Source organism: Anopheles coluzzii, chromosome 3 (genome assembly GCF_943734685.1).
Source record: "Anopheles coluzzii chromosome 3, AcolN3, whole genome shotgun sequence".
Classification (NCBI taxonomy): domain Eukaryota; kingdom Metazoa; phylum Arthropoda; class Insecta; order Diptera; family Culicidae; genus Anopheles; species Anopheles coluzzii.
In genome coordinates, this window is record NC_064671.1 from 89,465,770 (window position 1) to 89,482,834 (window position 17,065).

A 17,065-nucleotide genomic window follows, 5' to 3' on the forward strand; every position below is an offset into this window, starting at 1 on the left:
ATATCGCGTACTCTCTCTCTCCGACCGTCACCGCGATTCATCATCAGCTCCAGCCAGAATCGGAACGTTTATTGGGGGAAGGAGCGTTCTTTTTAGTTATCCACGGAACCTCGGATGGAACATTTCAGCAAAGCTTGTTGTTTGTCTTTGGCGGTGCCAGAGAGCATTGCTTTGGTCCGAGATTTACGAACTCGCCGCACCGAAAGGTTAGCTTAGCGAAGGTGCTAGTAGGTGGACAGAGCCATGCTACCGGCGGATCAGGAAGGTTGTGAAATATTCCGAAAGTTTGTGTGCTGGGCTGATTAATTTGCTCTTCGGGGAGGAGGAAAAGTGCCAGCTTTGTGGAATTGATTTTCCGTTCTTCCCCCGTCGCTACGGCTAGCAACAAGTGAAATGAACGGTCGTAATTGTGGAAGAAGAGCCACTCAGCCGCCAACTCCTCCTTTCGATTCAAACTAAACTACAAACCCCTCTCCGCAGGTTTTGTGCCGAAAGCTCAACATTAGCGCCCGATTTGCTTCTCAATGCGCACGCTAATAAATGGACCGGATAAAAGCGAACACGATTCTTCATCCGAAGCGGGTTTTTGTTTGCACAAGCGATTTGCTTTCTCACGAACGGGCGATTTATCACAAGCTTTAAACCGAACCACTTTGCCTAATTGAACATTCAATTTAATGCCATTTGTGTGGGTGTGAGTGTGTGTGTGTGTTTGTAATTGTCCAGCACCATCTCAGTTGTTACTTTCATGTTATTGAGCGTATTTTCCTGTTAAATCTCCTGTTACAATTAACGCTACTGCTAAAAAGTGCTTTACACTAATTAATAGCAATTTCAAACACACTTTTTTGCAGGACCAATGTCAAAGGTCAATTAGCAGGTCGTGGTGAGAAGAGAGGCACTACTGTTAGCACTATTAATTAACACCAAGATCAATCGATCTAAAGATCAAAGCACATTGGAACAGCAGTGCAGCTGACCAGCATGCTTTAATTACAGGCGACATTATGTGAAATGGCAAACTGATTGGAAAAAGCCATAATTATATTAATGGCAAATCATTTCAAGCAATACTAAAAAAAAGGGTGACACTTGACACCTTTGCTAAGTAAGTGCCATAAAACGACAGCAGTGACAGTTACCATGGCACTCAGAGACAAACAAATGAATTCTCAATATAATCGCTATGTATTGGATTAATCCCTCTTAGTTCCCCAGTGCGATTCCCAAGAGCAGTGCAAGATGTACCTTACGCAGCTATTCGCCAGCAAGCGGACCCAGTTCCTGCACCGTATCACTCACTACACCGAGCATTCGGATTTCTTCATCATGCAGCGCTACTTTGAGAAGATCTACGCCATTCACTACACACCGCATGGCTGGTACGATCGTATCCTCTGGTATCTGTACCGTGCGCTGTACGGTCTGATCTATCTAAGCTACATCCACAAAACCCACTGGGTACTGCACCACCCGCAGGACAGTTTCAGCACAGCAAACATCCTTGGCGTGATGTGGTTCTTCAGTGTCGTCATTCTGCGCGTTGCCATCCTCGAGTGGCACTACCCGCTAATGCTACGCATGCAGACCTTTCTGAATGATCACACCTCCTACCAGCGGACCGATCCGTGGACGGTTGACAGACGGACCCGCTTCTACCGTCGAACGAATCGTTTGATACTGGCCGTAATGGGTATCAACTTGGCGGAGACAGTCTGCTTCACTGCCACCAACGTGATGAAGCTGGATGAGTTTATGCTGCAGTTCCGGGGAGCGATCGTTGGTGGCTGGCCGGTGCAGATTGTGTACGGCGTGCTGACCATGGGCTTTGGCGGGATGTACTGCATGGGTTTCATGATATGCTATCTGCTGCTCAGCATCTTTAAGCTGGAGGTGGACATACTGATACATTCGCTAGAGGAGGTTGAAAGAAGTGATCGTTTGAAGAGTGATTTTGGAGATAGTGGAGATATCTTCTGGAATAATATTGTCGACCAGTTGAGACCTCATATGCAACGACTGGATGAATTATTTATGTGAGTATTGTTGACAACTTCACAACCTATGCCTGGAGACTCATAAATACTCTATCGACACTGTTAAACAAAACGCTTGACAGTAGTCTCCGAAGACTCATCAGAGCTCTAATTTCTAACCACTTCACAACAGCCAACTCCAACACCTGAAATCCGTCATCGGACCTATCGCGTTCGTGCAGTACTACAGCACATATCTCATCATTGCGGACTGCTGCTTAATTCTAGTGTCGCATGGACTGTCCAGTTTCTCGATCGTGTACTTCATCTCCATGCTGGTGTTTCTCACCGAATCCTTCTTGCTTTGCCACGGAGTGGAAAATTTAAGAGACCTGGTAGGATGACCGTTTGTGTTCAAAGAGAAGCAATCTAAAGCCCAATCTCTTTACCCTGCAGAAACCACGCATTGCTTCGACGGTGTACGATTTTGACTGGATGTTGCAAATGCGCTGCACTAACCCGGGACACCGGGCTCAGTATCGTCACGTACGGCGTACCTTGCTCCTGCTTACAGCCCAGTCCGACCAAACGATACAATTCAGCTTCGCCGGTATCGGCGAAATCTCGATGAACAGTTTCGCCCAGCTCTTGGAGAAGAGTTACTCTATGCTAACGTTTTTGCTGCAGTTCGCAAAGTAGAAATCATCCACCATTCGGAAGTGAAAGGCACTACACCCGCACAGCGTTACAAGGCGCACATCGCACAACGAATTCAACACACAAAAAATGCCCCTCGGCTGCTTTTAAAAGCGATTAGTTTTGCCTACGAATATACGACATCGCCCAAAAGCCGCCTCGTACACAAACCGTCGCACATCAATTGTAGAAAACCACTTTATTTGATTTATCTTGCACGTATCTTCCCTCTTCACAGCCTGGCTCCCATATCGTGCAATCCGCCTCCTTCTACGGGAAAATAAAGTGTCATAAACAAATTTCCACTGCAATTTATATGCTCTCTATGCCTACGGGGGCTCCAGTAGAAAAGGTAGTGAACCGGAACGCACCAAAGTAGCAAAAAAAAAAAGAGTGGATCCCCATATTCACACATTTTACTCTAATGGATGATAAACATATTGGAACATGGAGCACTGCACTGACACTGGCTGGGCAAAAAAAAAAACACTCTTTTTTGTCACCTACTAAGTTTTTTCAACTTTGCAGAGCTTTTATTTTTTATTTGGCCAGTGCGAGGTGTCCCCACACCCACTTTATTGCGAAACTTTGTCCCAGTTTGGGTGCATTTAGCCGCGTTTGCGAAGGGTGCGGCGAGCGAATCAGTGCTGGGACGCTGGCCCCAGGCCAAACTGAAACCCCAGATGGAGGAGGCGGCAAACCGTTTCCACAGGCGTTCGACAGACGAGAAAACGTTCGGAAGAGAGTGTGCGTGGCCTCCCGAGCGGATATTTTTACCAGCATATACATTTCGACCCATGGAAGAGGGATTTAAAAACACACTCACATCATCGCTCCTTTCCAGTTTTTACTGAACACCAGTTCCGATATTTTTCACACAATTCGCACAGTTAAAAAGCGTTCAAAAGCAAGCGAAAAAAAACACATTCCCCAAGCTAGATAAGCTTTCATCGTTCAGTTCAAGCTGCGAAAAGTTTTTTGCACCCGCCAACAGGCATGCACAATTTGCATTCGAGTGGGTGGGGAAAGTTGCCAGGAGCATAACCAGGGCATACACCACACTTTTATCTCGCACACAAACCGACAACCGAAGCACTTTGGCTCATTTTCGGCACGTTCCCAAGGGTGCGCGCGCAGAAACTCTAAGCTTCAGCTTTTAAAATAGTTGACTTTATAAGAGCCCAAAACATACAAAACTGTGTGTATCTGTGTGTGTGTGTCGGACGAAACTACACTCCCAGGGTGTGAATGGGCCTTGCATATGAAAAACTTGCATATTAAATCATGTTTTCAGGTAGGCTCGGTAAAAGAGTTAACAACACATTTTGTACCACGGAGGGTGAAAAAAGCCACACTACCAAAAATAAACATAGCGCTTGATGTTCAATTTTGCAATTGTTTCCGTTCCGAATTCGATGACGAGAGAGAGAAAGAGAGGGAGAAAAGAATAAAAAGAAACTTCCTTTGGGACACGCTCAGGTCCTTGCAAATAGTGACAGCGGCATACACTGAAAAATAAAATTCCATACATCGAATGGCCTCTCGTCGTCAATGCCTTGCCGCGTACGTTTCCTCCTTCCACTCGCTTTATTTATTTCCTAGTGCAATTTTATGTTTCATCGAGCTCCACCGAGAGCACTACCACCACCAGCACAGAGTTCAAACATGGTAAACGAATTAAAATCAATATGTGCGACATGTTTAATTTGCCCGTTCGTGCACGGATGCTGATAACGGGAGCGCTGGGAACGAGAATCCACCCATTCAGGCACTTACAGCGGGGGCCATTGCAGCATGATGAACACGATCCACCAGAGCAAGGGGTGATGATTAATTTATTTATGTGCTGCTATTTTTCGCGAGCTTTCTGATTGGCTTGTATTACACTGAACAATGCACCGCCGCCGCAGCCGCCGATTTGCCCATGCTAACGAGCAGTTGAGTAAGGTGGCAGGGCTTTTTCCATTTCTCGCTTCAACACAGTCACTCCAGCATAAAACGTTTAGGCTTTAAAGTTTCAGTTTAATCTAAAACCAAAGCTCTCAACTCTCCGCTTACCAGCAGAGTGCATAAATATAATACAACATGAGCATATAATCACCGCACTGCAATTACGGTCACATGAACGAGCAGTCTGTTTAGCAATGCGATGTACCAACCACCCGGCAGCAAATGGTGGCTAAATTTCCTGTAATTTTACACCGCAATGATGTGCCCGGAGCAGTCCACAACACACTGGCTCAAGGCATCGTTCCAAAAGCAGCCCCACCACAGCTAACCCTTCGTCAATCTACCTTAGACAATGCGCATATTACTTCCTTCCGCAACACGCGGACATGCCTTCTTGTTTGGATACAAATAAGCGCATACATCTCGTGTGAATCCTGCTCGTCGTCTTGGGCGGAAATGCACCACCAAAGGCGACAACAAGCCAGCATCATTCATCCTACACGAACGGGCGCGCGCACGCCATTCTCCGTCGGCTTATCTGCACCACGACGATGCGCATCCCCCCCACAGGCAGGCCGGCCGGATAAATCGGTCAGCATAATGTATGGTGTGTAGGAGGTGCTTCTCCGGTTGGCAGCCTCCAACAACCAGAGTATGGGATGATTTAATTACAAATTTCAAACCCATAACAACGCCCGAGACACAGCCGGGTGTGTGTGTGGCTACCTGGCTACATTGTAGTGCGTTGCAGAAACATAGCATCTCGCACTCACGGCAAGAGGTGTAAGAGAGATATAGAGAAGAATGTTTATCCAATAAAGCTGTAAAATTAATTGGTCAATTCCTCTGCTCGAGATAGGTTTGCTTCAAACGTCTGCCAGATGCTGTCAGAATTCAAAATTCAGTCTAGTAGCAAGCTCCCTTGCTTGCCCGCGCAGAGTCTTCAGAAAGCCTTAACCTGACTAATTCAGCAAGCCTGCTGCAATCAGCTGGGTGTATTACCAGTCCAGAAATCCCCGATGTAATTTTCTAACTCACAGAGCGGCAAATCAATCCGCCCACTACCGCTGCCCGATGACTCCTATACAAGAAAGCATAACACAACATCACGCCAAGTGCATTGTTTCGCTGAACAATAGCACCAACAAGAAGGACAACTGGAAGCACTTTAAATGACTTCCTTACGATAGCTTCCATCCGCTTCAATCGTTGCGGGCAATGGTGTACAAAGTTAAAGCTTTCCATACCGCAGGACATACATTTACAGGCATTGGAACGTACGGTAGGCATGTGTTGCCAGGCACATACGCGACCATACCGCGGATATGTTGCTACTAGGACATGGCGTGCAATAAGCACATAGAGCACCGAGAGCACATCGCCGAGCACGATACCAATCAACGTCAATGTAAATCAACGCATACAAAACGGGTAATCTCATCTCCACTTTGCCAAGGCCTCGACTCCCGCAGCCAGCACTGGCTAGCGGAAAGAGTACGGCTAGATCTGCATTCCTATGCTAACCCCAGTCACTCTCTCGCCTTCGCCTATCGTCCCAAGAAATGAATAAACTATCATTCGAGATGCTCTACCACCATGGCGGAACGGAGCGAACGGGGAGACGAAAACACAACAAGCTGTGGCTTCGGGGCCGTGATTGCGCCACTGATTTTCCATTGTGTCGCCACAGACACTCGGCCTCGTTAGCGCGTTGGAAGGGAATCGGTTTAATCAGCCGGAAAATCCCCTGCTGACCGGGGACGCTGGGAGGGGGGGGGATGTGGAACACGCACTTGGAGGGATTGCCGGTAGTGCGTACATTTGTGCCACGTTCCAGGAGCCGCGTACTAGTTGCCCCCGATTGGGGTATAGTAGTGTCGATTAATCCGTGCGATGGAACCAACCACACACGGCATGAGCATGAGAGTTTGGATTCAATCGCTTCACAATCTACTGCTCGAATCGTAAGGACGGGCGTTCCTGGAAGGGAATGCCAGGGAAGGTTCTATTGCCAATGCCCCGAAGTCATCGTTAGCATGAGCGAACCCGGAGATTCAATGGATGTCCGAGCGAGCGAACTTCAAAGGACCAAACGTGCTCCGTACGGTGCTCGGTGGTCGCAGCGTTGTGCAGTGCTGCTGCTGCTGCACACTGACCAGAGCTAACCTTTTTGAACAAACAGTGGTCAAACAATCGATTTCAGCATAAGACCGTACCGGCCGTTGCCGATGCGAAAATCGCGTTTCCGAAGAACTAGCAAAGCCCCATTTTATCATCCCTTAAAAGGGACGATCACAATAGCCCGCAAGGATACCGCCGTTTGATGTTTCACTGGACAGAATTTGAATTTTCAACCATTTAAAACATTCATCAGGGCATACGGAGGCAAAGGCTGGAAAATAATTCTTAAGGACCCTAATACAACCATTAAAGACCTTAAATTACAGATAATGGAGTACTTCATTTCAACATTTAGCGTGTACATGCAAACGTTGGAAACATAGCAATGAAAGCGTTTTTTTTTAAGAACCCCACATTTGATAACGTCCCTTGATGTTTCAGTTTCGATAGCACACACACAACCGCACGCAACCGCGGCTGATAAATCGCAACCCTAATCAGATCGCAACCGCAGACTAGCGCAGAATTGCCGATGATATACCGATTCCGGTGCGTTTCCAGTTTCATTTGCATTGCGTGCTACGAGTCCTCATGTTCCCGGGCGCGAACCGTGCGTGAAGGAATCTACGAATGCTACCACCACCACCACCGGAACGAGGGTAATTGAAGCGTGCACAATCATGCCACCCGTGCCGGGACCGTTTCCTTCCAGCAGGTTCGCGCTATCGATTCGCGTGAGATTATCACCTTTCTCGCATCTAGCTTCTAGGCCACGCGTTTAATGCGGTACACTGGGGTGTGCGTAAGTTGACGTTTACCTTCGGCGCCCGCACAATTAAGACGCGTCCTCCTGCCATGCCTTCCACCCGTGTGCGTAATTGGGCCAGGTGTTTGCATGATCAATCAATGGCCGTTTTCCGAAGTAAGACAATTATTTCAACGCAAAACATATCAATGGACTAAATCCATAATCCACTTCCGAAACAGTTTTAGATCACTTGAAAGTATTTCTAAGTATTGTAGAAAGAGTACAAAGCTTTCGTACATGACGATTGACGTACAAAAGAAAAAGCACTCTCCAAACAGTTTATAACTAACTTCTCCATTTAGTAAATAATTATCTTTAAAGCGACGTTCAAACGTATTTCATTTAGGAACAAAGTTGAAATGATTCTAGGAACTGGATTATTAAAGTCGAAAAAAAGGAAATCTATGGAAAATGTAGGCCTTGGACACGAATAGCATGTTGGTTCTTCGAATCGAATTATCAGGAGCTACGAAACGCACTGCAAAATCTCTGAGGCTTTGCATTCAATCCTCAAAACACATTAGTTCCCCTTTTCAATTGAATCCATTGCATGCATTTACCGCTTTGTATTGAACTAATAATCTTGAACTCTGAATAAAAAATGATCCGATATCTTCTATCAGGAGCTCTTCGGCTGTCCCATGGCGATGTGTCTATAATTGCATAGGACAAGGAATTCAAACGAATGCAATTCTAGTACTGGATTAATTCAGTGTGTGCTAGGAACAAAGCACTGGGCTCTCGAAAAGGCTTTGTCTCCGATGATATCTCCAAACGATAGTCTATAGATAGTTCCTAAGTATTGCTATCAGCTTTAGATGTACCTACATCTAGCACGTTTTGGAGAAAAAAAAACAAATATTCTCTTGGCTAGAATAATCATACTATGTTATAACGAGTTCAATCATCTAGCGCATATTAAACAAATCGTTCTGCTTGATCAAGAACATTATTTGAAAACGTTTCTAAAGCTACAGCTGCACAACTTGCAGAGCGCGCCTTTCCACACATTTCGTCGTAATTTCAATCACGATAGTGCATCGTTTTGTTCCGTACAAACAACGGCCTCACACCAAAGGAGTGGAAAAGATTTATATCTCCAAAAAAATAAGAACGAAAACCAGAACAAAGCGTTGCCACCGCCACTCGTTGCAAGCTGTTGGGCGTTAATCGAAAGCAGAAAATAACCGATGCATCACGTCACCTAGCGTGAAGCTAGCGCGCAGAAATCCTCTACCACCACTGCACTCCTTGTTGGTGGTGTTTGTGGCAAAGGTGAAAATAAACGCGCGATTGCGTCAAGCCACACACACACACACACACACAAGTTGGTTTTCTTGGCTGCAAGCCCTTAGTTCCTCAACCAGCCGAACAGTTGTTGTGCATGATGTGCGCTACCACCAGCAGCAGCAGCTGCTGCACCGTAAAGCGCTCCAAGCGTGCAGCGTTCGTACGTACGTACGTAACGTAGCTGGGATGATTTATTCCGGAACTAAAATTTATAGCCCTGCCACCAACCGTGCAGAACACGGACCTCCCTCGGTCCGACAACTACACGCCACGCGGGGAAATTGTCGCAGAATTTGGCGTAGTTTCGGCACAGCGGCACACGATATCCTATCGGAAAGCATAAAAGCACACACACACCACATACATGCAGACAGAGACACGGTCGAGGATGCTGGAATACTAGGAATCCACGATTATGCAGTCGGGTAAGGCCACGTCCTCTTGGGCTACGGATATACCCAGCTAGGTCGTGATAGAACCTTAAGTAAAAAGCTTATTTTCTCCACTCTAAATGAAGATCATGAAGCTAGTTATGAGCTCTTGTCGGTCGTTATTCTACCCCCTGTCCCTCCTCCGTGCCGACATCCGCCACCAAAAGCAAATGGGAGAGAAAAGGGGAATCGTCCCCGCGGACTATAGTAACAGTTGCAGTTGACTATTTTATGATTATGACCGGCGATGCCTCCAGAAGCGTCGATGTCAGTAAGCAGACGACGGTACAGGCGGGCCGCCAGGAGACAAGGAGCTAGGTGGGTGCTCATATTTCGAGTGCCAGCCAGTTGATATCTGGGAGTGCAATATTTGGAGCGCATTACTGCCAGGAACGTTCCACCCCAGGTTCTCGATGTCTGTGTGGCGTGTGGCGGGATTGCAGGTTGACCATTATTTTTAGGTCGAGATGACACAGATGCTTGCACTGGGTCGATTCTTGTGCGTTTTTTTCTTCTTATTTCGTCTGATAGCCAAGAAACCATTTCAATTTCCGCACACTCCCAGTTCCCACACCAATACTCCATGCCCTGGTGCGCACCAAGAAGTCGTTGGATGATAAGGGAAAGGTATTGGGCAAGTATATGAAACTATCTGCAAATCGGCGGACCAACTTGAGGTACAGAGCGTTAATCCCATAAAGCAATGTCAACAAACGATTATTGTTAAACAAATCGGTGCAGTACGAAAAAAAAAAACAAATCACTACTTACGGTCTTCACCGACGCAGGACAATCCCGGAGCAGACGGCACATTTGGAAATACTGAAATGAAACAACAAAACGAAGTAAACGTTAGTATGCATTTAGTTACCAGTAAAGTTGGTGCACTTTTTGCAACATAAGTTTAAGTTAATATCCTTGACAGCAAAACCAACAAAAATACATCCTTTAAAGGTTACTAACGTCTGGCACACATGAGTGTCTCTTTCGACCGTACGATCAACTGCAGGAAGTTTTTGTTGAGCACTTCAAATAGCTCAACACAAATTATTATTTTCTTCACTATCTACAGTCCACCCGTCAGCATATCCCAGTCCATCCAGCTTCACCGAGGGACTTTGAAGCGCAGCACCGTAAGTACGTACTTGCAGTAAGTAATACTTTTCGTAACGGATTCAGTGCCCATTTTCTCGCAGATGTTGGTTTGACGGGTGGTTGGGATGGTTGGCGTTCCAGTTGGTGGTTCGTTTGAGTGCAAACTTTTGTGCCACGACGTTTCATTCTTCATGATTGTTTGACTTATTTTTCACCCAAGATTTTCCGGAACCGTATCACTGGGGAACTTCTTATCGAGGTAACATCTCGGTGGACGCTTTCTGATGTTATGAGATGGAACACGTAATGAAGTTGTTTTGGCAGACTTTTACCGCAAATGGAACTAAATATTAAAATATAAAGTACGTTCAAAGCAGTGAATCGTTAGAAAACAGTGATTGTCTTGACAGATATTAAACTGCTCAATCAGAATTGTAAAAACATATCGTTCGATAATTCTTGAAAACTTCACAAAATCTCTGGAACGACAAAAAGAAGGTTCGCACACACGCAAACACTCTTGGAACCCTTTCCTTCTTCACAAAGTGTAACGATTTTTCAATCCCTAGCAATAAAGAGGGCATAAATTAAGCTTAAAAGCTTCGATAACAAATTGCCAGCAATTCGTTGCACCGGTACCCACCGACGGCAATGCCTGCGAGGTAAACGAATCGAACGCTTTTTTTTATCGCTCCATTGCGTTTCTTCTGAAAGCTGTTCGATCCACATTTCGCCTTGCTTTAGTGTAAGGGAAGAAGTACGCCTCTGAGAGAGTTCCGGCACTGCCGATGGTCATAGAACGTAGCGAATTTCAATCGCACGACAAGGGTATCTGATTAGATTTCCAATATTCCAAGCATGACAATGTTGATCCAAAACCATAAGAGTTAGATGCCTTTAAAATATGATCACCAAACTCTTTACAACGAAAAAATCATCTCACATTCAATGCCATACACTTCACTAAACATAACTAAACATTTTGCCCTTCCTTGTTCTATTTCATTTTTCCAGGTCATGAAGCCATCGATACACTCAGTGCTGAAAATAGTGTCCATGGCAAGCGCTTTTGAAGAAGTAAAAAACCCGACTGCAAAAAACGCGAACCAACGTTCAGCGTAATCGATGATAGCACGGTTCCGAACATGACTCTGCAAGGGCCCCAAACGATGATCTCATTTTACGAAACAATCAAACCATTGGTAGCGTCGCTTTTTTCTCGCAGCCTTCAGTTTGAAACCGACATATCCTCAGGGAGTTTAAAATGCCATCACGGAAGGAAAGTCTCCATCATTGTTTCATATCTCCCATAAATCACATCTACATGACTAGCATCGCATTCTCTGGTGGGTTTAATAGCTTTGAAAAAAGGAAGAATAACAGCCACGAGATTAATCATTGACCCATAATATGCTTCTACTTTTTATTTGCTCATCTTTGGGCAATAGAGTGTGTTCGTCGTATGGACAACGCACTGATCAAATGTGTTTATTTTATGTTGACTGCATCACTGCATCGAATTTTCATATAGAATCCGAATATTCATTTGTCTAGAACATTTTTAAAACAATGTTATACTTTGTTACCTTCAATGCTACATACACAAGCGCGTGATACTACCTCCTGAATCGGTTGCGCGCCGTTACCTGTCGTCGATTGATGGACGCAATATTTGACATCTCAATCAAACGGTTCGCAGTACGGTAGCGCGTGGAAATCCTTCCACGTGTTGCATATCAAACGCAACGAAATAAAGCCGTTTCTTACTTGCACAAACCACATTCTTTTGAACAAAAGTCCTTTCAATACGGTGCGCCTCCTGCTAGCTATGAAGACATCTTGTTTTGACACGCAGAGTTTCCCTTTCGATCACTAATTACAGACTGCATCCTGACAAGTGATGCGAAAATTGTTGCACCAACGCAAACAGAGAACTACCGTAGCATTCCTTTCGATGGACGCAATCATACGGTGTCCACATGAACGAGATCAGCTAGTTTCTAAACGACCCTACAGGTGATCGGTACACGACCAGCTAGTTCGCAATCGGTTCGCAAGAAAATGTTCCATCCATCCCGATGGATGGCAAAGTGCCGCGTGTGGTATGCAGCGACCTTTAAGTTTTCTGCAGATGCTGACTATTTCTTTCTCGTGCAACCGCTCTGCCGATCGCTGCAACTGTTTGGCAATCCAGTGCGTTGCCTGCAGGAGTTCGGTACGGTTCGTGGCCTGTTCGTACAGCTCTGTCGGTTCCTGTTTTTGCTGCCGTACGCTTCATTCGCGCTAAAATCTTACTGGCAGCTAAACCATCCGTTAGATACTAACAATTCCATCCTTACGTATGGATCATTCGTGATTTACATGCTTTGGGCGATTCTAATCTGGGTGCTGAACCATTACGAGCACGAAATGTGTGAGCTAAGGCTTTTTTTTAAGAATCCCACCTACCAGGAGCAAAGCGATTGGGCTCACCGAATCCGTGCTGGTAATTACCGTCGATGGAACTGGATGATACTCATGTTCTATCTGTTTAACGTCATAAACGTGTCGATCTTCACGCTTACCAACGCCCATAACAGGCAGTTTCATTTTCAAACCCGGGGTGAAGTCGTGGGACCGTTTTATTTTCAAATCATCGTCGAAATTTTCACTGGCTACTTGAGCTTGGGCTACTTTGTGCCCTCCTGTATAACGCTCATGACACTGCAGTTATTTCGAACGGAGATGCACATTTTAACCACAACCCTTAAGCAAGCGGCCAATGAAGAGCAGCAGCAACAGCAGCACCAACATGCTGTCAACATCCGCTGCGCATACCATTCGTTTTGCAAGCAGTTTTACGCTAACATTCGGCGCCACACGGAACTATTGCAGTATGTAGTAGCAAGTGGTATCGCTAATAGATGTGTTTTAAAATCTGCTTCTTTGTCATTTGTCATTCCAGGTCCATTGCCACGTTTTCGAAAGTGTTTAGCCCTATCAGCGTGTTGCTGTACTATGGAGCTCTCATTACAATAACATGCACATGCTTTTACGTAATGAAGCATGACGTTTCTACAACCACAGTCTGCTATGCAGGATTTGCAGTTTATATGATATTCAATACGCTACTGTTTTGCAAAAGCATCGATAGTGTTAATGATCTGGTAAGGTGTATGTTCATGTCTGACAAGTCTTCGCTGCGATTAATAAGCAATCAACTTAAATCATCTCTCCTTCCTTTGCCAAACAGCACACGGAGGTGGGTTACATTATGTACAGCGAGTACTGGCCAGCGACGCTACAGTATGCGGACCAGGGCTTGTCAACCGAAACACTGCGACCCTTGCGCCGCAGTATATTGATCGTTTTGCAGCAAACTTTGCGACCGCTCCGATTCGGTTACGGCGTGTCCGGTTCCCTCTCGATGCAAAGATTCGGAGAATTCATGCAACAAATTTACTCACTGATAATGTTTTTAGCTCAGCTTAATTAAAACAATAGTTTTTGACATTATCGTTAGTCACGTAGGAGTTACCAAGTGTGCAGTGTTCTTCTTTCTTATAGGACAACACATCGTGTGTTGGCAATGTTAGTTTCACTGAAGCCTCTGTTTGTTTGTTTTTTCCTGTTGGACACCATGTTCCTTGCGTTTGATGTATTATTCGTAACAACTATGCCAATTATCTGCTGTTAATTATCGTATGTATAGACCAAACATTTTGTCACCTGCAAATACTGGTTCTTGTCTCCAGTTTGTCATCGATTCTAGTCGTATCAACACGCATTTACTACTGCACAGTATGTGGCATCACCAGGTGCAGTTGTGGTTTCGGTTTCTACTTGGACGATTCACCACATTCACCGACAGTTCAGACTACTTCGATCTGTACAAAACACTGGCAACGATATCGGCCATTCACTACGATGCGTCTTGCTGGTTCGATCGAGCGATCTGGATCGTCTACCGGTCGCTGCCAATCTTGGTGAACATCTCCTACTTCTACAAAGCCTATCGGCTCATGCTGTTCCCCGAAGACAACACCTCAGCCGCCAGCGTTATCGCATCAGTGTGGGGCTTTACCGAGGGAACGCTACGCATTTGTCTCATAGAGCTGCGGTATGGCACGCTGGCTAGCATTATGTCCTTCCTGAACGAGCGATCGTACCGGCAGCAAGATTCGCTGGTGCGTCAGCAACGTGCCACCCTGTTCGGCGAGAACAACCGCATCCAGCTCATTCTCGTCGCCACGATGCTGATGGAAGCGATCTGGTTCATGACGACGCAGCTCTTCAGCCGGGATGCCTTTATGCTGCAAGTGAACGGACACGTGGTGGACAGCATAGCGGTTCAAATACTTTACGGCCTGCTGTCGAACGTGTGGGGCCTAATCTATGTGCTTTCCTTTGCCATATTCTACATCATCATGAACACACTGCATCTGGAAATGAGCATTCTGCTGGACGGCATTACAAGTGTACAGTTCACGGTTATGCGTCGGTTGAAGCAACGAAAGGAAACGCTAGCGGCATCCGGACATTCCTCAACTATAGAACAGCAAGTTTTCTGGAGCATTCTACAGCCGGAGCTGTACAGCCACATCTCACGGCACGTTGATCTCCTTGAGTAAGTGTCCTTTAAATGTGCTTCAGCTGTTTTCAACTCATTGTTACGTTAATTTGTTCTTCATCCTCAAGCAACCTCAAAGAGTTCAGCTCTATTGTGGGCCCATTTTCCTTCGTACAGTACTATGGTACCTTAGCGCTGATTGCCGACTGTGGATTCATCCTTTCCATAGAGGGTCTGTCGGCGAACGGTATGATCTACCTACTGTTCGTTACCGTGTTAGTGTTTCAATCGTTCATCCTTTGTCGCGGAATCGAGAAGTTAAATGATCTGGTAAGAAACTGCAATGATATGATTGCTTTTTTAACGAACCATAGTTATTTCTTATTGCTCCACCAACTCCAGAACGAAGCCATTGGACAAGCCCTGTATAGCGGGTTTGACTGGCCCGACATGCTTCGGTACGATCAACGCTTTCGCTGCCAGTACGTAACCGTGCGGCATACGTTAATGATCGTTATTGGCCGCTCCCAGAAAGGATTCCAGTGTTCGTACGGAGGCCTCGGCAGCATCTCTATGGAACGCTTCGCCCAGCTTATGCAGAAAAGCTACTCGTTGTTAACGATTTTACTTCAGTTCGCCAAGTAAAAGCTACAAACATGGGAACGCATCAGGCCACAACAACTAGAACAAATCACTATGCTGCACTATAAATGAAAACACATCTATTAGTAATCGTTGCTAGCGTCGGTGCACAACAAAGCACACGCGTTCGAGATTGGTACGTTCTTCAGAGACTTTCAGAACCGAACCTATAGGTAATTGGTGACCAATCTCACTGTACTACTACATCACACTGCCCACATTGCATTAGTTGCTGGTTTGTACAAACACAGCTGATACTGATACACGCTTACTTTAATGCTAGCCAGCTCGAGCCGGCCTTCGAACACCATGCTTTATAAACAAACCCAGTAGATGAATGTGGTAGTGTACTTATCGATCGGTGTGACACTCCATGTGTCACTCATTTTTAAAGCACACCGCAGAATATATAACGCTATACACCTCCACATACCTAAAAAGAAAGAAAAATAATAAAAAAAAACTTTAGTTTTGCACTCTTGCACGAACGAAGCCATTTTATTACATTTTTATAGAATACATTCGAACCAAAACGATCAAGCCTAGCTTCAAAATCTATCCAAAAAAAAAGTTGGTCCCCAAAAATAAACAAACATTAAGCTCTGCCATATTTTAAACGCCTGCCTCTAACACGTCATCGCTCATAAGAACAGATAATTTGATCGGTAAACAAATCCGACCAACTGTTAGCCCTATTAGCTCTCAGTCGAGACACACACACAGACCCATTCCAACACTACGCACCCTTGGGTGCCCTCGAATAGTGTCGGTAGCCCCGGAACTACTTGCACACATACGCAGCACGGACACAACACTCCCATGCAGTACGGAAAGATGATTGATTACCATCAATTTGAAGTCAATAGAGCGCGAGACGCGGTTGACTGTGTGCTGCCACCTTGCTCGCATGAGGCCGTTGGATAATTAGAGCCAAAATTTGGTTCGAACATCGAACGATCGTGTGCCCAGTTTTTGCACCCCGCCCAGTTGCGAGACGAGACGGCCAAGAAGGCGGCAGTAGGGAGAGAGATACAGAGGGCAAGTTAAATCGATGTAACAACCAAGGGAGCTATAATTGAGATCTTACACCATGACTGGAAACGCTTGCGCTTCTAATCGGATCACTTCAGGCTAATCGTTTCGGGTGGTAATTTCATTTTACCGGGAAACCACACCAAACGAGCATGTGGTGTCATCACTGGCAGCAGTGTCTTACCATGGCTTTATAAACTAATCCGCCTAGTGATGCGGTGTACGGCATTTCAGCAATTTAGTTTATTTAACGTTGCTGCTACATACACGCACACACACATACACGCTCTAAATCAGTGTAGTAGTTGACATTAATAGAGCAAATAATGATTGATTTAGATTTAGTCAAACCATTGCAAATTAAGGGCTAGCAGTAGCTTGAAACCGATAAAGCCTATAACATTGTTTTTCAATTTATTTGCTGATAGCTTGATCGATTTAGCACGTACAATTGCTGCTTAGTGCAACCACCTGT

At 45.5% G+C, this 17,065-nt stretch overlaps 3 protein-coding genes across 10 annotated transcripts in view; 2 read left to right on the top strand and 1 right to left on the bottom strand.

Annotated features, from left to right (window-relative positions):
- LOC120959653 (atypical protein kinase C) overlaps window positions 1-17,065 on the bottom strand; it is a 99,667-nt gene that overhangs the window by 20,047 nt on the left and 62,555 nt on the right. For all 7 annotated transcript variants that reach the window (XM_040383234.2, XM_040383238.2, XM_040383233.2 and 4 more), the window contains one exon: window positions 10,044-10,094. In XM_040383234.2, coding sequence (XP_040239168.1) covers window positions 10,044-10,094 — 51 coding nt within the window. The remainder of the gene's footprint in view (window positions 1-10,043; window positions 10,095-17,065) is intronic.
- LOC125907408 (uncharacterized) lies at window positions 1,082-3,129 on the top strand. Its single transcript, XM_049609353.1, has 2 exons — window positions 1,082-2,371; window positions 2,433-3,129. Exon 1 carries the CDS (start codon window positions 1,243-1,245, stop codon window positions 2,038-2,040), a length of 798 nt encoding a protein of 265 aa, XP_049465310.1. The 5' UTR covers window positions 1,082-1,242; the 3' UTR covers window positions 2,041-2,371; window positions 2,433-3,129.
- LOC125907406 (uncharacterized) lies at window positions 12,385-16,005 on the top strand. Of its 2 annotated transcripts, XM_049609341.1 has the most exons (3): window positions 12,385-14,973; window positions 15,045-15,246; window positions 15,319-16,003. In XM_049609341.1, exons 1-3 carry the CDS (start codon window positions 14,051-14,053, stop codon window positions 15,559-15,561), a joined length of 1,368 nt encoding a protein of 455 aa, XP_049465298.1. In that variant the 5' UTR covers window positions 12,385-14,050; the 3' UTR covers window positions 15,562-16,003. The 2 variants fall into 2 exon arrangements, with proteins under 2 accessions (XP_049465298.1, XP_049465297.1); XM_049609340.1 differs by having other exon boundaries at window positions 15,045-16,005.